We start from the raw sequence: 23143 nt of genomic DNA, 5'->3' as shown, positions 1-23143 counted from the left end.
CCTTTGTTTGGAAATCACTGTATGAAGACACAAACACACAGCACACGATATGTACCCCAACAGGCACACACCCACAACACAGACAATTTACACGACACACGCAACGTGTAGTATACACAGCATGTGCACAACACACACACACAGTGCACACAGCACACACACACACACAACATATACCCACGTGCACACGCGACGCACGCACCCAGACACCTCCATTAGCACACGCCGGTTTTGAACAAAGAGAAACGGGACCACGACTGACATCACGGCCGGGTGTTACTCCTGCTCTGAGCTTAACAGCACATGTGGCAGCCATCTCCTCCCGTCTCCTTCCGACCCCCCAGACCTGTGACCCCGTTTTTTTGGGCAGGGACTTAGCAGAAGGCTGCGGACCCTTCCTTGGAGTCTGTTCCCGCCCTTACGTCCACCCCACTGCTCCGGGAGGTCAGGAGTGTCCGGAGCCGGGATGCTTGGATGGTGGAGGGACGTGACACAGCCAGGTGACACTTCGTGGGGGGTGGAGCCCGGGTCTCCCGTCTGCAATCCTTCATTCATTGCAAACTTTTTTGGGGGGGCATCTCTGGGGGGCTAGGAAGCCTGAGGCAGAACAGTCACCCCTTTACAACCCCCATTCAAGATGGAAACACTCAATGAGCGACCCCCCCTTTTGCAAGATCCCAAATTAGTGACACCTGATCTCACGTGTGACCTCAGCCCACTGTGCGACCTCTCCTGATGTGTGACCCGCTCAAGGCAGGACTCCACCCAGTCAACAGCCCCACTGACGTGTAATTCAGCTGCACCATGTGACCCCTCCAGAGCCGTGTGACACCCCCCCTGGTGTGCGGCCCCGCCTGCGGTGCCCCAGGCCCCACCCCCACACCTGTTTGGGCCGCTGCAGCAGCTCCTGGGCCACCGCTGTGGCGAAGATGGCCCTGTTGCTCCCCGGGCTGAGCTGCAGGGAGACGGACAGCCCCGTCACCAGCTGCACCCCGAGGTCCGTGATCGCCACCTTCTCGTCCAGCACGGAGATGGTCTTCTCCGCCAGGATGGCGTCGGACAGAGGCGACAGGATCTGAAAGGCAGAACCGACATAGCGAGGAAAGGCTCCCTGCTGGTCCCGAAGTCCCTCCCACGGCACAGACGCTGCTCCGAGCCGGCGAGGGGTGGGGGCCGACGGAAGAGCCAGAGAGAGCAAAAACGAGTCTTTCCCACTACACCTGCTTCTAGCAAATGCAGGCTTGGGAAAGTGCAATGCATTTTTTTTAAGTAACAGCACGAGGGTGTCAAGGAGAGAACGGCGTGGGACTCGGCAGCCCGGACCCCGCGTGCAAATAAACTCCACCACGCACCGTGCACAGAACGGACGTTTGCATTCGCCCGAGGACTGACTTTGATTCTTCCTCAGCGTGGACCATTCCTGCTGTCACTTAGCGCTCTTGCTGACTCTACTGTTCCTTATGTGTTGTTTAAAATTATTTTACTTAAAAGAGTTGTTTTAAAAAACTTCATAGTGTCAAAGAAAAATGGTTTTGACACGCCAGTTTGACATGGCGTTTCTCTCTTATACGCACCATCACCAATTACCAGGTGCACTCAAAGAAGAGACGGTGGGTCCGTGTACCACCTAAGTCGCCCTGTGTGCCCCAGGAGCTCACGCTCCACGCTTCGGGGAGCCCCGAGTCGTGACACTCAGTTGCATTTTGGAATATCAGCTCGCATCCTCCGATAAACTCAGCTGCGAGTCCGACCCCAGGTGCCAATGGCCCGAAGTCTCCTTTGCCTCTGGACACCTGCGATGACTTAGGGGCTGAGGCTCACGTTCAGTGTGGACCCTGAAGAGGAGACCCTGCTTCGGAAGAGCATCTGTGTAACTGTGACTGAGCAGGACCCGGCGGGACAGATTTCCCCCCTCCCAGTGTCCTCTGCCTGCCTCCTGTCTGAAGAAAAACTTTAGCCAAAGAATAAATTTAATCAGAGAAAGGAGAAAATGCAGAAACAAAGGGAAGCAGTCAGGCAACACAGAATAACAGTTCAGCCATTACACAACGTCAAGGACCTTTAGTTCCTCGTCAGGGGCTGGAGAAATTATTCTGAGCCACATCCTTCGAGCTGTTTTGTAGGTACTAAAACCCCCACCAGTGGAAGACATGACCCGCATGATGACCAGACTACAGCCATCACATAGGCTGCTTCAGCTGCCACCGTTCTAAGAACTGGCCTCAAGGAAGTGGGGACAAGCCCACTCTGGAGGTGAAGGTTAACTGTACTTAAAAAATGCAAGAGGACGCTGTTTAGACCACTGCATGACCTATTTCAAGATGACTGTCAGAGCTGACTGTGCGGTTCTGCACATTATCCCCTCCCTCGCCTTTGCACCCCTGAAACTCCCCTTTAAAATCTCTTGCCCCCAATGGGCAGTGGGGGGGGGTGGCTTTTGGACATGAGTCCACCTTCTCCCCAGGCTGCCAGCCTCTAGGACAAACAACCTTTCCTTTCCTACCAACCCTTGTCTCTCGAGCACTGGCTTTTGAGCAGCGAGTAGCTGGACCTGAGTTTGGAGACAGTCACCTCTCCTTCTCCCTGCCCCTCACTCGAGGCACTCAGACTCCGGGCAGAGGTGAGGCTAGCGAGAGTCCTCGCCTCTGGGGCTCTCTTACCTGGATGGTGGTCATCCCAAGCTCCTGGCCGATCAGGACTTGTCCCCCGTGCAGCCTGGCGATCCGGGGCCCCTCCACCTGCATGAAGTCGTTCACCAGCTCCGTGATGTCCACCTGCCAGTCTGAGCCCAGCAGGTGGGCCAGGTGGCCTGCAGGGCCCGCTGCCTCAGCCACAAACTGAGTCAAGACCCGCACCATGGCGTGCTGGTACTGGAGGGCGCAGCCTCGGCCCCTCCTCTCATCTTCATCCTCTTCCTCGCTGTCCCGAGCTGGCCTGTCAAAGGGTTGGTTCAGTTTAACAGATGCCGATTTGTTGGGTCAAAGGTGGGAGGCTGGGGGTGGAAAGGAAAGAGGGCAGGACCCTTGTCCTCGGGGTGATCACAGCCTGGGGTGGGCTCAGCCAGACACGCAGGGGTGATACTCAGAGTACTTGACCACCGGTACGGCCCGAGTGCTGACGAGTCAGAGTGGGTGGGTGTGGTCAGCAGAGTTCGAAGGTGTCCCCCGTGGTCCTCACCTCCTGGTCTTCACTGAGTGAGATCCCCTTCCTTTTTGCACCTGAGCTGGACCTAGTCACTTTCTTCCAACAAAAGGTTACACCAGAAGTCACGGGATGTCTCTTTCAAGGTTAGGTTTGAAAAGACTATGACTTCTGCCTTGCTCGGCACCCTCTCCTTGAGCCCCAAGGAAGCCAGCTGCCATGTGGTGGGCAGCCCTGTGGAGACATCCCATGGCTAGAAACTGTCAGTGGCCTCTGGCCAACAACCGATGGGGAACTGGGGCCGTCAGCCCAATGGGAGCAGCTGAGGTTGGCCAACAACCTCGTGAGCTTGGACGCAGATCCTTCCCCACACGAGCCTCGAGATGAGACCTCAGCTCCAGCTGACAGCTGGACTGCAGCCTGGAAGAGACACAGCTAAGCCCTGCCTGGATTTTCTGATGCAGAGAAACTGTGAGATCACGCAGATTTTTCTCTTAAGCCAGTTGGTTTGGGGATAAGCCATTAAATTATGTAGCAAGAGATCACTGACACTATAGGCTATGGATGACCAGTACAGCCCTGCAAACCAGCACACAAGGGCGGGGAGTGCGTAACTCAGCGAGGTGCTACGTGGGAGTCACCGTAGAAAGGGCGGGGATGGCTTGGCCAGGAGGCGGATGTTCGTTGCGCCCTCAACACCTGATGCCTTCTGTGCAGGCGGCCCCTCTCAGCACCGTCACGGTCTCCGTCAGAAGAGCCGCCCGCCTCTTGCAGTAGTTCTGTTGCCGTGTCTGAGCTGGGCAGTCGTGATGGCACCAGACGCGGCCAGCTCTTGGGTGAGGCTTTCCCTGCAGCTGCCTGCCCTCGGCAGCATCGCTCATCACTCTTAACTCATCCCTTCTCCCAACTCAACAACAGAAACCCCGGTGGTTAAGAAAAGGATCATGGCTGAAACCGTCTTCCAGCTGCACAAGGGACCCAAGCCATCATTCCTGAAGCCGTCCCCTCTGCCAGGGGCCACAGGGACGAAACGGGGTGGACGTCCAAGGGGAGGAATATAAAATTAGCCCTCAGGTAAATGCCACTTCTCTGCTCCCTGCTGAGTACCCAGACTCCAGGAATATTTCCTCGTCTAATTCTGCACACGCTCACCTTTGACCTCCTAGGGCTGACTTTCATAGGATTCCTTAATTAAGCACAGGTTTCTCTGAGGTGACAAAACCTCTGACCAAAGAGCCTGAGCTTTTACAGTTGTCTTTGTACCCGATGCCCATTTTGTCGCTTGATGTGGATGGTAGAGACATCGCTCCATCAAACACGTCAGAGTGATGCACCAGGCACACAGGTGACCAGCCTCAGACTTCACCTCCCCAAGGGAAAGAGATCTCAGAGCTTCTGGGCGGGGGGCACCAGGAGACGGCTCAGGTCAGGCAGCACCTGTTCAGATGTCTCTCTGGTGGACGACTGTTGCTCACGCCCTCCCAGAGTCAATCCTCCCCTCTGCGTTGGTTCAGGCAGGCTCGACCTCTTTCTCTAAGCTCCTCTGGCTCCAGCCAGGGGACTGTGGCTGAAGCCTCCTCGACCGACCAGTGTATTCTGTCTCCTCGGCTATGGTGATTAGATCAGGGATGGGGCACACAAGCCGAGTGAGGGTAAGACCTAACTCCAGGGCTTTTGCTGGAATTACGGGGGGAGCGAGGATGTCCTTTCTGCAGAGTTGCAGAGAAGACAGTCCAAGTCTGGAACCCGGTGAGAGAAGCCTGATAGAGGACAAAGCCAACGCGAAGCAAACCAGAGCCGAGAGATGGAGAGAGACCCCGTCTCAAGGGTACCACCGAACCCCCCCGCATCAGTTCACGCCTGAAACGAGCTACCCTGTAAGTTTCCACTTTCAGCCTAAGCGCACCTGCCGTGGGTTTCTGATCGGAAGTCTTGACCAGCACGCTCACCTCTTGTTGGAGACGATGGGGACCCGCCAGCCCTTGATCTGGTTGAGCTCGGTGTCCGAGACCTCGATCTGCAGGGGCAGCCGGGGGACCCACACCGTCATCTCCAGGGGGCTGTGCAGGTGCTGGTAGGTGAAGTTCACCACCACGTTCACCTTGCCTCTCACTTCCTTCCCGTTGACAAAGACGTAGTCACACCTGTCCGAAACCTGTGAAGAGGCAAGAGAGGGTGGGGGACGCAGGCGTTTTTATCGTAAACCATGGAGAAAGGAAAAGCGAGAGAGCGCGGAGGAGGAAAGAGAAGTATTTCTTTCCCTTTTCTGTGGCTGTTTCGAGGTCCGGACGGTGGGGAGTGGGTCTGAAGGTGCCCGCTGGTGTTTGCTTTCCGATACTGCAGACGCTGTAACGACGGATGCTGTGGGGCCCGCCCCCTCCCCTGGGGTCTCTTGCACTGGTTGGGGGCACTCATCCCCATGTGCTGCAGGGGCTCTGCTGACGATTTATGCTGGGTCTCTCCCCTGGGAGGCCGCCCTTAGGCGCTGGAGCTGCACCCGCAGACTTACCTGGGTGCCACGCACCTCGCACCCCACCTCTCCGCCCCGTGACTTCCTGGCTTGCCTCAAGGAAGGATAAACTGTGCGTGTGTGTCACTACCCAGAGCTCCCCCGGGGCTCAGGCAGAGGAAGGCCATGTGTCACCAAAGCAGGGGGCCGCACTGCTACTACTCTTGGTTTTGGGATTCCGGCCCCCAGATCTGTGAGAGGAGGAAGTGACCCAGCCAGAGGCAACCTGCGAGGACAGCCCCGGAGAGCTAACAGACCTCCCTGCCGAGGCCCCGGCCAGGCCGGTGAGTCTGCATTCTGACGGACACCCCGGCTGACTCTCACTTAGACGGACAGCTGGGAGCCACGGGCGGAGGGCTCTCGGGGCCCAGGGCAGGAGGAGTCCTGTTACCCTCTCGCTGCACAAAGGACCGGCTGATCCAAGGAGCTTCTCACGAACATGAAATCCGCCCCCATCTGTTCTCAGAGTCTCCGGCTTTGATTTCATCTTCTAAGGTGAATGCGAGCCGATTATGGAGACCCTCCCTCCCTCTCAACCCCTCAACAAAAGCCCAGCTTTCCCGGCGGCTTTGGGCTCGAGGATTCTCTGCTCCACGCCCGGCGATGCCGCGCAGTAGCCCTTACGAGGCCAGCGCGAGTGCTCTTGAAAACACGCCTCTCAGACGCAGCCCTGCGGTGCCGGTGCTGACTCAGCATCACCGACTCGACGCCCTTATTCCCCGCCTCCAAAAGTGGTGCTGCGGGCGGTGTGGGCGTCCTGCTAAGTGAGAGGGGCCCACCTGAAAAGGCTGCCTGCCGTGTGGTCCCAACCCTGCGACCTCCTGGGAAAGACAAAACTCTGGAGACAGTTGAGCGATCAGGGGTCAAGGGGGACGGAGGGATGAAGGGCAGGGCACAGAGCATTTTCAGGGCAGGGACACTGTCCCCGTGTGATGCTACAATGGCGGATCCGTGTCACTGGGCTTTGGCCAAAAACCACCAAAATTTCAACACAGAAATTTCACCAAAAGTGAACCCAAGTGTGGAAGCTATGCCCTGTCGTTATTAATTAAGTATCAAAACTGGCTCAAATCCCCCCCAGTGTTTATGACAGTAGTTAGTGCACCCCAGGCACTGCTCTAGGGGCTTTCTTGTTGTATTTAATCTTCCAGCAACCGCTGGAGGTAAGGATTGTTGTGACGACGTTGTGAGAGAGGAAGTCGAGGGGGCATCGAGAGATCCAGCAGGTGGTCTGGGGTCACAGCTGGGAGGAACCCCAGCACCCCAGCTCCTGGGGCTGTATGTCAGGCACTGGCCCCCGAACTCCCACCCAGAACACACAGGTTAGCTCTGAAGTGACGGTCTGATCCCAGACTCCGTTGCCAAGCGGAGAAACACTTCTATCCATAAGGATGGGTCTCCTCTCAGCGATTTTTAAAAAAATTCCTAGAGCTTTGTCACACATCACGAATGTTTCATATTGGCTTTTCGAGTCTGAGTACATACCTCATTGGAGATTTTCTTTTTAACTTTCAATTTTTTTTTTGGTATAAAAGAATGGGAAGTTGGTACAGACTCATGGTTCAAAGGCCAAACAGCACAGGAGGAAGCAAGTGCGGTGAGAATTAAGCCCCTCGCCCTTCCAGCCGCGGTTCCCCTGCCCCCCACTCCCCACCCTGAAGGTAACCATCATGACCAGTCTCCTGTGCAGCCTTCCAGAAAAGTCCGTGTATATACAAGCATTTGAGTACATATTTTCTTATTTTTTTTAAAAAAAGATGGTGGCCACTGTTCTGTGCTTTTCCCTTAAAAGTAGAGCTTGTGGGAGGTTCTAAATCCTTCTCAGTAAACTTCAGGTTTCTAGCACTCAGAAGTGTAAGAATGAAAGCCGTTCTTTTGAAGATGGGGGGTAAATGGAAAACAGACACCAGCGTTCTTGTAAGCACAGGGGAGACACAGGAAAGGTGTTTGGAATCAGGAAGCATCCCGTGCAGCGGGAGGACCCGGCGGCCCTGGGACGCGTGCTCTCAGCCCCCGCCCCGAATCTCACGGCCCGCCCCCGGGGGAGGGCCGTGCACCCTTGTCACCGCCTGCCGCTCCCCCAGGACGGCGCCCTGACTGCTCTGGGTCCCAGGGGCGCAGGAGCTAGGCTGGCCCACGGCCCGCTGGACCTGCTCGTGTTCTCTGATACCCTCTGCGTTCAGGGACCAACCCTGGAATGAAACAGTGCTGCGGCCAGTTAATATGAGAGCAAAACAGACTTTTGACATCAAAAGATCATTGGTGCAATGCCCTGGAATGGGACAGGCCATGGAGCGTGTTGCATGTCCTGGCCACTCCAGGTCACCGAGCTCGTCGCCCCTGCCCTAAGCGCTCGGGACGTGGCCGGGTGCGACAGCTCACGTCCGAGGGCGCCGGGGAGGAAGAGACCTCAGGAGGGCTCCCAGCACGTCTGCTTTGCTGCTCAGATGCTCCGGGACCACCCCCTGGGCTCTTTCGGGTTCACTGAAGGCCAAGCCAAGAGGTCCTTTGCTGGTTTCCACAAAGGATCCCCTCACAGGAGGTTTCCCAGAAGCTGTTAAATTTCCTGCAGATTCTCGGGTGCTGGGGGAGGGGCTCCCGTCGCCCTTCACACGCCCTCACACCTGTGTCCTCACCTCTGCCCCCCCCCACTCCCCCAGCTTCATCACAAGCTTCGTGCTCACCTGGCCCCAGGAGGACCAGTTCCACCCACAGCCCCGACCTCCGTGTCTCACCTGGACACACAGGGACTTCTCTTTCTCAAAAAGCTGAGTAATAACTTACGACCCGGATGGGCACACATCTTACCCGCACAGCTCAGCACATGCTTAACACCTGTCGACACCTGGACAGCCCTCCAAGCCCCAGCCACGCGCAGCCACGCGCAGCCTCCCAGAGTCTCCCTCGCCCCTCCTCTCCATCATCCGCCGCCCGTTAGCCATGGTTTTGGCTTTTCTCCCCACGGAGCAGTTGCGCTCATTCCAGAGCTCCGCAGGGAAGACACGGTACCACTTGTCCTCGCCGCTTTCCGGCTTTGCTGTCACCTCTCAGCTCTGCGGGCTGTGTCCACGCTCACGGTCCCCGGCGAGCAGCGCTTCACTGTGTGATTCCCTCTCCTGTGGGTGGGCGTCTGGCTCCTTTCCAGCCTCTGGGGATCACGTGATGCGGCCACGAACGTTCTTGTACACAACTTTTGATGCTCCACGCCTTCATTTTTCTTGGTGGATTTGCTCAGTTTTGGACAAACCTAAGTTTCAGCGCCGGCACCTCCCTTTCTCTCTTGGCCGGTAAATGCAATTTCTGCTCCAGGAGGAACTCTGGTGCCGGCTACTGGTGTAATTAGACGTCCCCATCCCGTTACAGTGGAGTGGCTGCGGCTGTAAGTCATCCTAAGAGGCTGACGAGAGGATGGGCCGTTTATCTTTGGGATGAAGCACATCCCAACCAGGCTGGCGGAGAGGCGGGGACGGCTGGCGTTTATTTATGACGCTTCCTGCTTTTCTGTTGGTTCCCAGGGAGCGATAACGCGACCTGGTTCAGAAATAATGGGACCGGTTCCTGGAACTGTGCTCATTTCTAGAGGGATGACGTACCTTGACATTTGAAAACACCAGACCCTCTATTTAACACTCCTCTGAGACACTATCTCTGAACAGAAGTTGTATGTGACCAGACAAGGTGAGGGCCACATCCTGGGAACTCGCTCCTTCCATCCTCCCAGAACTTAGCAGGAGACCAGCTCAGTGGGTCTGCGTTTTGCCAACAGAAGAATAGAGTTCTTCCAACTCAGGGCCTCTTAATCTTGCTGTGATAAAGAAAGTTAATTTTTTCTCCTTTAATTTCCAATCCAGCCCAGATGAAGTTTTGTAAAATACAGTAAAGGTGAGTTTGGAGGATGCGATCACGCTGAGTGGCTAGAAGCCTTCCTCGATGCTTATGCTTGAGTTCGCACAGGTCTCGCTGAGGACGGGGAGCAGACAGTTTGTGGACCTCAGCACCTACGGGGACCACCCTGTGCACCTACTCACAGCGCCGTGAGCCGGCCAAGTCCAAAAACAAATGATTCAAACGAACTTACCTACAAACCAGAATTAGACTCACAGGCATAGAGGACACACTATGGTGACCAAAGGGGCAAGGGGGGAGGGGGGGGAAAATTAGGGGTTGGAGATTAGCAGACACACACTATATAAAGTAGATAAACAACAAGGACCTGCTGTCCAGCACAGGGAACATAATCAATATCTTGTAATAACCTATGAAGGAAAAGAATCTGGAAAAGAGCATGTATGTATGTGTATGACTGAATCACTTTGCTGGACACTTGAAACTAACACGGCACTGTGAAGCGACTACGTTAACAAAAAGATAAATAAATAAAATAATAAAATAAAATCAGCCCAGGCCAGACAGACAGAGGATTTCAGTGCACTGATATCAGTACCTATCATTTTTCTCCATATTTACGTCCATGTACCCTTATTCACGTAAATGTCTGTGACCTCTATTTCGGTGGCATTCCAGAGCCAATAGAAAAAAATCTGTGGGCGGTTCTGAGACGCTGGGGACATGGCTTCCTCTCTGTTGTCTCTGTGTTTCCCCTTTTCCAGCCCGATCCTGTCTGCAGTTTCCGGCCCCCGGACCTCTCGTCCCGCAGAGTTCCTGGAGCACTTGGACGGATGTGAGGGAAGGACAGATGCGTACGCAGCAGTGAGAAGGATGCTACAGTGATACCGTTCTGTCCCCGTTCAGTTAGTGCAGATAACATCTCGTGTCCAGGCCCCACTCACGGCTGCCGGCATCCCCTCCTCCAGGCAGGCACTGGGCCGACGGGAGAACAAAATCCGCCCGCACGATCGGGGTGCCGCGGGAGTGACTGCACCACGACACGTCCGCGTTCGGCAGGAACTCGTGTTAGGGACTGAATTAACGTTCCTTGAATCCCCACGGGGTTCTCCTTCAATCCGTGCTTCAAGGGTCCGATAAAGTGAGCCGGAGCAGAGCACTCCCCTCTGCCTTACTAGCGCTAAAATTGTACATTTAACAAAGAGCTTTTCTCTTCATTATGAGCATCAGGGAATTACCAGAGAGGGCCAAGTCCTACACGAAGTGGGGGGGGGGGGGTCACAAGCGCTAACAGAGCTGTCACTGGAACGCGGGATGCCGAGAGCCGCTGGGAGGATGTCGCATCTGTGGTGATTCCGGGGCGTGTGGCACCCTGCAATGGGGGAGGACATCAAAGAGACACAGGGGATGCATTTGAACTACCTCGATGGCTTCAGAGAAACATTCAGAGGAAAAGCATCTGGTGCCGAAAGCATCTGCCCATCAATCGTGGAGGCCGGGGATAGGGGGCTCCTAAACGAATTAACACATTTGCATCGAGGAGGACCTATCATGCTACATGTACCAAAGCACACATTTCCTTGATTAAGGTTTTGCTGTTTCCAATCACTCACACCCAAAGAGGGCTTTTTCTCCTCACAAAAAAAGACCAGGGCCTGGAGTGGGGCACTGCACCGACCAACGCGTCCTGCCTCCTCCTGCCAAATGCCTCCCTGGCCTCCCCGGAGCAGCGGACGCGAATTACGTGACAGCGGCTGAGACCCAGCAAAGCGGCAGATGTGGGGAGACCTGGCCAGCGCCCGTGGCTTCCAGCAGGTCCGGAAGCTTCCCCAAGAGCCAAATTTTGGTCCTTCCTCGTCTACAAATGAAAGCAAATAAGCCGACTGCACGGGAATATTGGCCGTTTAAGGAGACGTCAACAACCTGCGCTCCAGGCATCTGCTAAATATTGGGGCTTTTGAAAGCACCTCTCTCTCCTTTACCTCAGATTTTTGGCCAGGTTGAAAGCAGAAGCTTTCTCAAGCCAAGAAAGAAGTGATGAATCCCACTGCAGCGGAACAGATCTGGGCCTGAGTGGGGCGCCCAAGTTTCTGAATGAAGATGTGAGGCGAGCACGTCGGGGAGCAAGGCCAGCTGGCATTTCGGGTCGGACACCTCTTGAGCTCTGTCGCACATGCTCTCGCCTGGGTTCTAGCCTCCGTGGTCGCTGCTGGACCCAGCGTCCTGCAGGTGTGGCTGCCAGTGCCCTGCCTGGCTCTGACCATCTCTTCCTCTCTGCCTGGAGGCTTTTCTCTGGCTTCATGAGCACCTGGAGGAACCTGTGCTGGGGTAGCTCAGGATAGAGGAGTTTCCTGGGATGTGTGGGACTTTTGGCACTCAAACTGGGGCAGCCCTGGGCAGACCAGGACAGCTGGTCACCTTCTGCTCGGCCCCGTGGACGCACAGGCACACGTGGAAGTGGACGGGCGCTAAGAACCCTGGACGCCCGTTGACCAGTGCGGGGCAGGAGCCAGTGGTGGGGAAATACTCTTCTTCCTGGGCAGACAGTTCTCAGGTGCCTTCTGCCTGCCCCATCCCAGGGTCCTGAGCAGGACTGAGCTCCGTCGTGCACAGCTTACAGATGTATAGATCCTCACGGGTGCTTCCCAAAGCCTGTTTCTTGGGTTTACTCTCCAAGATGAGGTACACGCATACACATTCAAAAACCAAAGCACTTTTTTTGTGGCGGTGGCGGGAACTGGAAAAACACACTTTCTGCAGTATTTCTGAGCACTGTGGTGCTTTGCTGTGGTGTGCACCTCTCCGCCACACTTCGGTCTCTAGGAAGGAAGTGTGAGTTCCTCCAGCTGCCAAGAGAGCTGCTGGAGGGTGGCCCTCAGGTGTCAGTCCTCTGGGGGGTGGCTCCAGCTGAAGAAAGCCACCTCAACCAAGGTGGCTGTCTTTCCAGGGATGTCTACACCTGGTGACTGATCGGTGGGGGGCACAGAGGTCCAGCCTCCTCGCTCCAACCCAGGACAGCTCCCAGGGGCCATCCCAGCCCCAGGGCCCCTGTGGGGTCCCCTAAGCCCCCCTGGGGGCTGCATTGCACTCAGCCTCTCCGTCCGCCCCACTGTGCTTCTGTCCCCTCCCTCCTACAAGTGCGGGTCCCCAAGGAACATCCTGCAGACTAAGCTCCATCTCGGGGTCTGCTTCAGGGGTCCCAACCTGCTACAAGCACTTTCTAGAGTGTTCTGGATGCTTGAGGTACAACAGTTAAAAAGTCCCATCTTCATGGAACTTTATTCTAGGAAGGGCTACAGACAGGAGCCAAAGGAACAAACAGATTCAGAGCGATCAGCAAGTGCTGAGTGTCGCGAACCACCGCACAGCACACTGTGGAAATTAGCAAGAGCGTCACACCTGCGGGTTATCCCGGACGGGCGCTTAGATGCCCGCTGGAGCTAAGACCGTGGGGCTGAGCCCACAGCAGGGTTCGCCACCCATCAGAGTCATCCGAGGGACTTTCCAAATGCTGGCTCCCAGGACCCACGCCCAGAGGTCCTGATTCAGTGGGGCAGTGGTGGGGCCCAGGCATCAAATCAGCATTTTAACTGCCCCCGAGGTGTTTTCATGTGCGGTCGGGTTGACTCCAGCCACCCAAACATCCATGCAGCGGATCCACGTGGAAGATCGTGACACACAGATAACAGAAGACATTAACGGAAAAACTAAAACACAAACGGTGTCTTATACATGCAATTCCGTATGGAGACAGGCATGCGTATTGCACACGTGGCTGAGTAAACACGTACGTGCTCTCACACGGAGCACGTAAGGGAGGTTTCCGGACTCCGGTGCATTTTCCTGATTTGGGGGTTGAAAAATGACTGCTTTAAGAAAAAAACAAGCACCCGTCTATAAGAGATTCTCCAAAAAATTTGCAGATCACAAGCATGGATCAGAATCCAACATACTCAAAACATATTTAGTGGCAAACTCATGAAAAAGGGTTCATCAAGCAATGGTGACGACGTTATGCTTAAATACCATCCAGCTCTATTTCCCTGAACGTGTGTGGAGCCCGTTAGACCCCAATAACTCTTTCTAATAATTAAATTCCTACTGAAGGTGCACAGTCTTTGCTCTTGGACACTTTCAATGAAATAACCCAAATTAAAAGCAAATATTTTCTTAATATTTCCAAACTTTTTGCGGGAGGACAAACACCAAACGTTTAGCCAGGCTTCGCTCGAATGATTTCAAATTTAGCCACCCCAAATTATCGAAATCCAGGCTGCCAAGATTCATGGGCACAAAGTAATTATCCTCTGTTTACAAAAGAGTTGAATTCTTGGTTTTATCCTCCCCCTCACTGCTGTTTTTATTTGCAGTGGGTGATTTAAAAAGCATTTTTAAGGGAAAGAAAAGCTGGTGCAATCAATTGCTCTTAAACGTTTTCCTTTAACTATGTTTGCCTGGAATCTGTTTGTAAAATAGCAGAAAAAATATATACATATATACAGATATGTGTGCATATATTATATGTAACATATCATATACATATATAAGAATAATTGTAATAATTATATTCATAATTATATAGCATAATTATATAATTATAAGAATATATATAAAATACATATGTAAATTCAATATACTTAAATATATAAATTATATTAAATATAAATGTTATAAATATATAATAGTGTAATTACAATACAATCACAACATATCCTATATGTATAGAATATACAAGATCTATCTATAGATAAATCTTAAGTTCCTAAACTTATAAGATTCTGTCTTGAGCAAATAGGAATACGTCCTCATATGTAGTAGAATTTTTAAGTAAATGACGAGTGATTGTGTCTCTGGTTAATTAAAAGCAACGGTTTCTATTTTCATAGACTTTTCCTATAGAGAAGAGGTTTGTCCCGAGCATCTCTGGAGGCTGCAGACAGACCAACAGAGCATTGGGAACTGGAGTGGGACATCACTGGTTCTAGGCTAGCTGGCTGTCCCAGGCTGCCGTGGTCCTTCTGGGGAGGTGACCACAGGGTGCGTGGCTGATGACAGCCTCCAGGTGCTGCAACTTGGGATCTGATGCTCCGTGTTCAAGCGGAGACCTGCCTCTCCCTCCGCGGCTTCTACCCGACGGCTGAGGGCGGAGGTGCTGCCTGGCTGAGCGCCCCAGGGGCAGCCTTTGCTCCAGGGACCCCTGTGCCTTTGCTGAGACTCTCTGAACTATGCTGAAGTCGGAGGCGCCTCCTACCCCATCTGCCTTGCTCCCCACTCTCCTTTCACAGACAGCCGACCTACATCTTTCTTTCTTTGTAGTAAGAATGCATAACCTGAGACCTACTTTCTTAAATTCTCCAGTGCACAGAACAGTCTTGTTAGCTGCAGGGATGGTGTTTACAGATCTCTAGAATGTATTCATCTTGCATTACTGGAACTTTACATCTGTTGAACAACCCTTCCATGTCCTCAAATATCCATCGGTGGATGAAAGGATAAAGAAAAGGTGGTATATACAAATGGAGTATTATTCAGTCTTGAAAAAGGAGTCGTCGTGCCGTATGCAAGGACAGGGGTGGACGGGAGGGCACAGGCAGACCTCTGTCTTGATCTGAAGACTTCTCTGCCTTTGTCCAGCCCCCTGCTCTTCATCTCCATGGGCAATTCTTCCAGTAAATCACATCAATGTTCAATTCTGACATGATGTCAGCTTCCCCTGGGACCCAGACAGCCACATAAGCTGGGTCTGGTTACGGTGATGGTGGTGAAAATCAGGTGTTTCTGTCTCTCCAGCATTTATCCCTACTCTTCTTTTCAGATCCTCCTCTTTACCCCACATAGACAGTGGCTTTGAAGTGAGGTGGATCCTCTGTCTCCACATAGGCACATGGCTCAGGACTCACAGAGTAGAGCAGCTCATTTCCTTGAAGTCTTCAGTTCGCTGGAGGAGCAACTGGCTGATAAAAGTTGCGTCCCGGACATTTGATGGAGTTGTGGGCACACAGGCATGCTCTTTCCTGTAGGGCTATTAAGCTGGAAGAAGGCAAACTTGGAGCTGTTGGAAACCATCTTTGCCACCTCAGAGGAGAGCCTGCCTGAGAAAGGAGCAGGTACTGAGAGAAGCAGAGCCTCATGGTTGCAAAATGGCTGCGTCACCTCCAGCTGCAGGCCTGCACTCCAAGTAGGAAAACGAATGACGCAGGAAGGGGTGCAGCCTGTACCAGGGAAGCAAACAGTCCCAGAACCCATCAGGTTATCTCCTATTGTCCAAAGGGTGTCACAGAGCCACTGGCACTTCAAAAGAGTTTAAAAAGGTGGGACCAAGAACACCAACCTGCTCAAGATGGCACTGTCAAAAGAAGGAAAGAGGCTGGTACCCTGTTATCATCACTGAACAGCAGCACCGGCTCTGGCCTCTTACCTCTGGGCCCCTTGCCACAAGTCCAATAGCAAAAATAGAATTTTGTTTTGGTTTGGGGTATGTTGCTGTTGGCAGACAACATACGTATGTACATGTATGACTGAAACACTGTGCTGTTCACCAGAAATTGACACAACATTGTAAACTGACTAGACTTCAACCAAAACAATTTTTTTAAAATTTTAAAAAATAAAATAACTTATGTGAATCCCCCCTAAAAGAAAGTAAATGTGGCAAGAAAGCAGGCTGGAAGTTTTTTATCTCTGAACCAGCAATGAAAACAAAGAGCAGAAACCAGTTGACAAACAGAACGTTCTCACGTTGCCATAGTTCCTCAACACAGAGGCTGGAGACCACGACGCATGGTGACAGGAAACCCATTCTTCAGCCTCTGCTGTGTCTCTAATCGTAGCGCCCACACCAACGACCCCACCTTCATTCTGATGACAAAAGGCGGTTCCCAGACTTAACCTTGGATGCTGGCTTCCGGGGCTGGAAGCCGCAGCCCTGACTGTTTTAGTAAGAGCACATTAAAACCCTCTCTTTGCCCAAACACTGAAATGTTTTTTTGTTTGGTTGGGTTTTTTTTTTTTTTTTTTTTTTTCAGAATTACCTGAAACCTGCAGGGAGCAAGAAAGATGGGTCCCAGTGGACAGTTAGGAAAACAGGGAAGGGAAAAATATATCAATTCTCCAAGGTCCTGCAGAAGGAAGTTTGATGTTTCCTGGCGCAAACGATGGGGAGCGTGACTCTCAAATTCTTTCTCTTCCGGTAGAATTTCTGGCTCCAAGAAGGGGTGTGTGTGTGTGTGTGTGTGTGTGTTGGGAGATTTTTTAGTTGCTATTACGTGCAATGCTGATTTTCAGACTTTTCAACCACCCCGGTTAGAACGGCCACTTAACCAATCAGACGCCAGCCATAAGCCATCAGTTCAGCAATCCTGCTGAGCGTCCACGCTGGTCACAAGGCAGACCCAAAGAGATGAGGACAGCGGGAGAGAAAGGAGGCTCACTGACCCGACCATTCCGCCGGCCGCTGGTGGATCACGACACACCAAAAACCACATTTCAAATCTTGTCTCTGCGGCGAACTGTCGCCTGGTCAAACACATGGTTGGTTACCGCGCAGGCTGCGTGCCCCTGATCTAGTATATTTTAAAGTCTGCAGAGATACATGCATTTTCAAACCTGCCGTGAACTTTCCCCTGTCTTTTGTTTATCAGGGTGTTATTCACATACCAGAAAAGCCACCAGTACGAAGCATACGGTCTGATGGATTTTGGAATTTGCGTGCAATCACGAGACCACCATCACAATCAAGATAGGGAACCATCCTCCACCCTCAGTTTCCTGGGGTTCCTTAGATGTGATTCTCTGCTCCCACCCCTGGCGGCTACGCATTTCATTTCTCTCGTCGTGGTTTTTTTCCTCCGCGGAATTTCATACAAGTGGACTCTTACAGCATGGCATCTTTTATGCTTACTTCTTTCATGCAGGATAATGTTCTGGAGGTTCATCCGTACCGCTGCAGGTAACAATACAGCTCGCTGCTTTTCATCCTGACCCTAACCCTAACCCTTTTCATCGCTAAGAAGCATTCCCTCCTACGTGCTCTGCTTCGATTAAAAAAAGAGAGAGAGAGAATTTGTTGATTCCAACACTTCTGGATGTTTGGAATGACCACAGAGCCAGGGCATCTGGTGCGGCTTTTAACTGCCTACGGCTTCCTGAGAGCTACATGATTCCTGCCCACCTGACTGCGTCCTCCCCCCACCAAGCCCGCGGAAAGGGCACCGTCCCCGGTGTCTCGGACCACACTTACGCGTTGGCAGTGTTACAGCGTCGGGATCAGGAAGCACGCGTCTGACCACAAAATAATGAGCAGAACAGGAAGTCACCCAAGACACGGAGAAGAGCGCAGGCACCGAGGGCTGGTGTTATGAAGCCCAGACCGATGATTCCTTATGCTTGCAAAATAAAATATTTGCGAGAATGCACAGATACGTGCAATTGCTCTTCCGACACAGAAAGCTGCCTAATAGAGGAGCTTAACCAAGGCTGCACCCAGCTCTCTCTCCAGGCACACCTGGAGTTGGATTTGCACCTGGCTTTGCAAGCTTCCGAGAGCCACAGTGATTTGTACTCATTTTATGCGACAAGGAACACACACATCTTTGATGGGGATTCTGCGGCTTGGTTTTCTTCGCCTTTAACCACAAGAATACCGGTTTGGTATAAAAAGGATTACAGTGCTCTTGTAATAAGGTTACTGGAGACGCACTTCTTTCGAAATGTCGCAAGCATTTCCGGGGCTTCTTGTCAGTTTAATAAAATCCAGTTTCCAGGGAGTCATGATCATTCTTACAAGTTAGTCTTGTCTTTTCGTGAACGCTCATCTTATTTTCAGATTCACTTGCCTTCGTACATCCAGATCGACACTTCAGATCTGTCCACTCTTTATGCTAAAATCGTCCTTCTGGATAAAATACTCATATTACTGTTTTAATCACTACGTTTGACACTTGGTTAACCCGTGTGGAGTCACTGACTTATTTTCAATGAATTCGGAATATGATGCCAACACAATAGAAGCCACACCCCTTGCCAGCTTCACAAATGCAATGAAGCGCACAAACTACATAAAAACACATCAGCCGTGATCAGCCCCACCCTGATCACTGACTGTTCGCCGAAAATAAAACCCCAGACCATCTGGTCTGTGCAGTGCCCACAGAACTTTAAAGCGGTGATGATCATTAGGAACATAATGTGGCTTCTTTGATCACCATAATTCATCTTGTATTTAAAGGTTTATGACACACACGATTCCATTGCTTTTTCCTCCGCAGCTGTCAAGGCACTTGTTAGCCGGCCAGATGTCACCTGTTAGGGAAGGCGGGGAGTGAGATGGACAGCCCGGCGTGTCTGTGGACATGCTGTCCAGTTTGGCTGGAGAAACACACTCTGACAGGTGAGTGGGGACGGGGAGAGGCTGGAGACTCAAGCAGTGGCCAGGCAATGAGGCGTCCCGGTACTGGAGGGGGATGGGTCAGGTTGGTATTTTAGGGGCTTGGAGGGGGTCAAACCGGGGACCCAGAGGTGACAAAGGCAGTTGCTGTAGAAATTCAGCTGAGAGGTGATGGCGGCCTGGCCGAGGAGCGTGGGCTCAGATGCTGAGTGGACTCAAAGGTTGACTCCAGCGCATAAGCACATGCGTCTGTTTTTCGGGAGTGAAGAGGCAGCAGGAAGAAGAGGGAGGCATCAGGAATGACTCTGGTTCTCAACTAGAAAGTGCAGATGGGTTGGATGAAGAGGGTTTTGAGTTCAAGGGGGTCCACGGGACAAGGGCGCCAGCATGTGGCACAGGTGTGGGCCCTCGGGACATATTCATAGCTGAGGATCATCAGTTGGTGTACAATCGTGTCCAGAGGTGAAGTGAACCCACGGGACTGGGGAGAAGCCCTCAGAGTGAGGGGCATCAGGAGAAGTGAGGGGCAGAGGGTGGAACATCCATCTTGAAGTTGCCAACTGGAGACTGACGCTGGCCATCCGGCTCTACAAGGACTGAGTCGTTAGCCCCTGTGGACGCTGGCCTTCAGCACGCCCTGGAAGGGCGGAGATCAGGAATGGGGCGCTCTGTGCTCTGGGAAAACTGGCAGAACAGACCTTCAGATAGAGACTTTTCAGAAGAAATCTTTTATGAACCTGGATGCTTGCATCTTCCCGTACTTTGAAAAGCACCAGGACACTCACCCACCCGGACAAGCGGGGAGGAAGCTGGGATGGTCGTGGATGCAGGGGTCTGACCTCCAACTTCTCTGTGGAGGAGGGACTGAGACGCTGCCCGCCCGAGAGGGGTGAGGTGGGAGAGTCAGGCTCGACGAGCCCGGGGCAGGTGTACAACCCCCACCGCCGAAAGGGCAGTGGAACACTTGTTGAGCAGAGACGAGCTCTGATCAGAGGAATCCGGGACCTTAACCTGTTGAACAGTGGGTCACGGCTGGTTGTGTTTGTGAGGGAATCTGGGCTTTGCTGCAGCATCCCGGGAAGTAAACCCTGGTGGGGCACCGGCTGCCTTGTCTGCACCGCGTCCGCTCCCTCCCTGTTGCAGAGCTCCTCTTCCCTTGGGGAGTAGTCACCTCGCTCCCACTCCCAGGCCATGTGGCTCCAAGAGCCCTCTTCAGAAGCGGCGAGCTGCTGGGTCTAGCCAGCCAATCCGTTCCATTCTGGTTGGTTCAGAGACGGGCAGACAGCCCCCAGCGCACCAAGCAGACGCAGCTCCAGGGCATCTGAGGTGCTGGAGAACAGAATGTCTCTTTCTGGAGTGATGCTGACTGGGCGGGTCAGGTAATCAACCTGCCGACATCCCTCGTGCTTGAGAACGGAGCCATCCGCGGACACTCGGGGAGAAGCTGGTCCTGATGACGGCGTTTGGACCCCTGGCCCCCAGATCAGAAGCGCCCCTGGGCTTTTTAGCTACAATCCCCTTTGGGATTAAGTTTTCCGACCTTACACAGGAAGCATCCTGGCTGCCACCAGAGGAGACGGCCTGATGGATGTGGGCACCACGGCAAGGGAAGTTCTCAGAAACTACTGAAGGGAAGAATGCAGCAGAGCTCGGCTGCGGGTGGAATGCGAGGGGTGGGGAGCGGGAGCCTTCCAGCGTCGGGGGCTGGAAAGACGGTGATGGTGCGCAGGGGGAAATGCCGGCCACGCGTTGAGGGAGACGGGTTTGGCTTTAGGTGAAACGATCTGAAATGCAGTTGGTGACAGTAAGCACAAAGACACGGCTTTGAGAGCTCAGAGGGTGTAGCGTTTAATGAAGAAGTTGTCTCATCTCTCTCCAAGATGGGGGCGGAGCTGTGGGAATGGATCAGGAATCCGACGGAGAGAGAGAGAGAGAGAGAGAGAACAAGGCTGAAGATAGGACCTCGTGAGGTGTCCGGTGTCGGGGGTGAATGGATGGATGAAGAGTGTCACCACCGAGGTGGGTGGGAACCAGGAGTCCTGGGGAGCCAAGGCACGTGGGCGCAGGCAGATGTCGTAAGAACAGATGTTTCACCGACGACACTCAGAATGACTGAACAGCAAATTCAGCACGCGTAGGGGCCAGCTGCTGCGTCCTCTCTTTCCCAGCTTTATTGAGATATAATGGACAACACTGTGTGGGTTTAAGGTCTCCAACGAGATCAAGCAATAAATGTTTATGTTGTGAAATAACTACCACAGTAAGGTTACACGGCATCGCCATCACCTCACACGGTTTTCTTTCTTTCTTTCCTCTTTCTTTCTTTCTTCCTTCCTTCCCTCCCTCCCTCCCTCTCTCTCTCTCCTTCCTTCCTTCTTTTTCGTAGTGAGGACTTTAAGAACTAAGAAGCTCTTAGCCACTCACAAGTACACAATACGTCGTGAGTAACAACTGTCACAGTCACCACGCTGTACATTAGGGCCCCAGAACGCACTCATCTTACAACTAGGAGTTTGGACCCTTGGTGCAACGTCGTCCCATCCACCCCCTGCCCCACGGCTCCTGGCCAAAACCATTCTACTCTAAGTTTCTCTGGGTTCATTTTCTGCAGATTCCACATACAAGTGATGTCATACAGTATTTGTCTTTACCTGATTTTTTTCGCTCAGGATAATGCCTCCAAGGTTCATCCATATTAGGGGGGAGGGTGTAGCTCAAGTGGTAGAGCGCCTGCTTAGCACACACAAGGTCCTGGGTTCAACCCCCAGCAACCCTTCTACAAAAATTAAATAAATAAGTAAACCTGATTACCTCCCCCGCAAAAGTAAAAAATTAAAAAAAATTAGAAAACAGAAACTAAAAAGAAAAAAAAAAAAGAAAGCTCTCTACCACAGACTAGGATAAAAAAATTCATCCATATTGCCCCAAATGGCAGGATTTCCTTCTTACGACCGAAGAATATTTCATTCCGTTTCTTCAGCTGTTCGTCCACCCCTGGGCCCCGAGGGCGCTGCCACGTCTTGGCTACTGCACGTAGTGTTACTGCGACCATGTGGTTGCAGGTGCGTCTGGAGGACAGTGCATTCATTTCCCGAACGCGTTGTAAAATGCACCTTTAATCCTTACGCTTAAAAATAATCCTGAAAACAACAACAGCAAAAAAATCTGAGCGAAGCATTTAACGAAATACCTTAGACTTTTTGAATAAGCTTCAAAATGTCAAAATCCATGACTTTCTGGGGAGCGCAGCTTCCTGGGGACATTCGGGATGGTAACAGATTTATCGCAAGGAGCTACTGTTGAGGGCTGGGGACAGATTATACAAAAGAGTCCTTTTGTGTTAACAAAACAAAGGTGAGTGTGTGAGAGCTCATTTCTAAACCGTTCCTTGATGTATTTCCCGCCGTTGTGGAATCTCTCCTGGAACTGCTGACGTGCAAGAAGGGAGATCGTAATCTCAGTCTTGCCTGTCAACTTCCCGGAGCTCACTGGGCTTCTGTAGAATGACTCAGTTCTCCCGACAGCTACCTTTTCCTTTTGGACAATTCCACTTTTTTTCCCCTTGACTTTCAATTTTTCGCAGCCCTAGCAGAAGCCAAGACTTTTTTGTTAGGATTTTGTTTAGGAAGCTAAGCTTTGAGCAGATTCCGACAGGAAACGTTCTTCTTCCCTCACGTGCTCACCCCCACGTCCTTTTTTTGTTGTTTGCATCCTGCATCCCTGATTCGTAAATTTCTCTTCGCTTCGCTCTGCAGTTTGGACGGATTCTCACCCACCGGACACCGTTAACGCGCTGGCTGGGCTCTGTGCCGGTGGTGGGGTACCCTGGCCGTTCTGAACCATGAATAGCTTCTCTCCCGCAGGAGCTAAACAGCTCCCCGACCCCTCTGCCCTCTTCTCTCCCCTCAGGCGCTGCAGCTAGGAACTTACACTCCCTTCCTGAAAATCAGTTGGAGCAGACAGGAAACACCGAAATGCCCCTCATTAAGAAACTGACAAAGTAAATCATGACGCATCATGGAGTTCTTCAGAGCAGTTAACGCAGAGCGAGGCAGTTCCGTGCATGTGCGATGCTGGGAGCCATAATGAGAAGTACATACTGGGATCCCAGCTCCCCGAGCCCTTGGAATTCCCTCAGCTCTAAGGAGATGGGGCATCTTTTGCTTTAGAATGTGGTCTCTCATCCTCAGTTCCTGAAAACTGCTTTGGAGCCATAAAGATGAAATACGAGTCTTGTTATTCACAACAAGCCCCTTTCAACC

The 23143-nt window shown here is 52.5% G+C and overlaps 1 protein-coding gene across 1 annotated transcript in view; it reads right to left on the bottom strand.

Moving 5' to 3' along the window:
• TMEM132D (transmembrane protein 132D) overlaps positions 1-23143 on the bottom strand; it is a 529280-nt gene that overhangs the window by 5545 nt on the left and 500592 nt on the right. Inside the window, exons 6-8 of the mRNA XM_074356215.1 lie at positions 5091-5296; positions 2661-2934; positions 884-1075 (exon numbers count right to left, since the gene is read on the bottom strand). Coding sequence (XP_074212316.1) covers positions 884-1075; positions 2661-2934; positions 5091-5296 — 672 coding nt within the window. The remainder of the gene's footprint in view (positions 1-883; positions 1076-2660; positions 2935-5090; positions 5297-23143) is intronic.

This window comes from Camelus bactrianus, chromosome 32 (genome assembly GCF_048773025.1).
Source record: "Camelus bactrianus isolate YW-2024 breed Bactrian camel chromosome 32, ASM4877302v1, whole genome shotgun sequence".
Lineage (NCBI taxonomy): Eukaryota > Metazoa > Chordata > Mammalia > Artiodactyla > Camelidae > Camelus > Camelus bactrianus.
The sequence above is the reverse complement of the archived record's forward strand: the minus strand, read 5'-3'. Positions and strand labels throughout refer to the sequence as shown.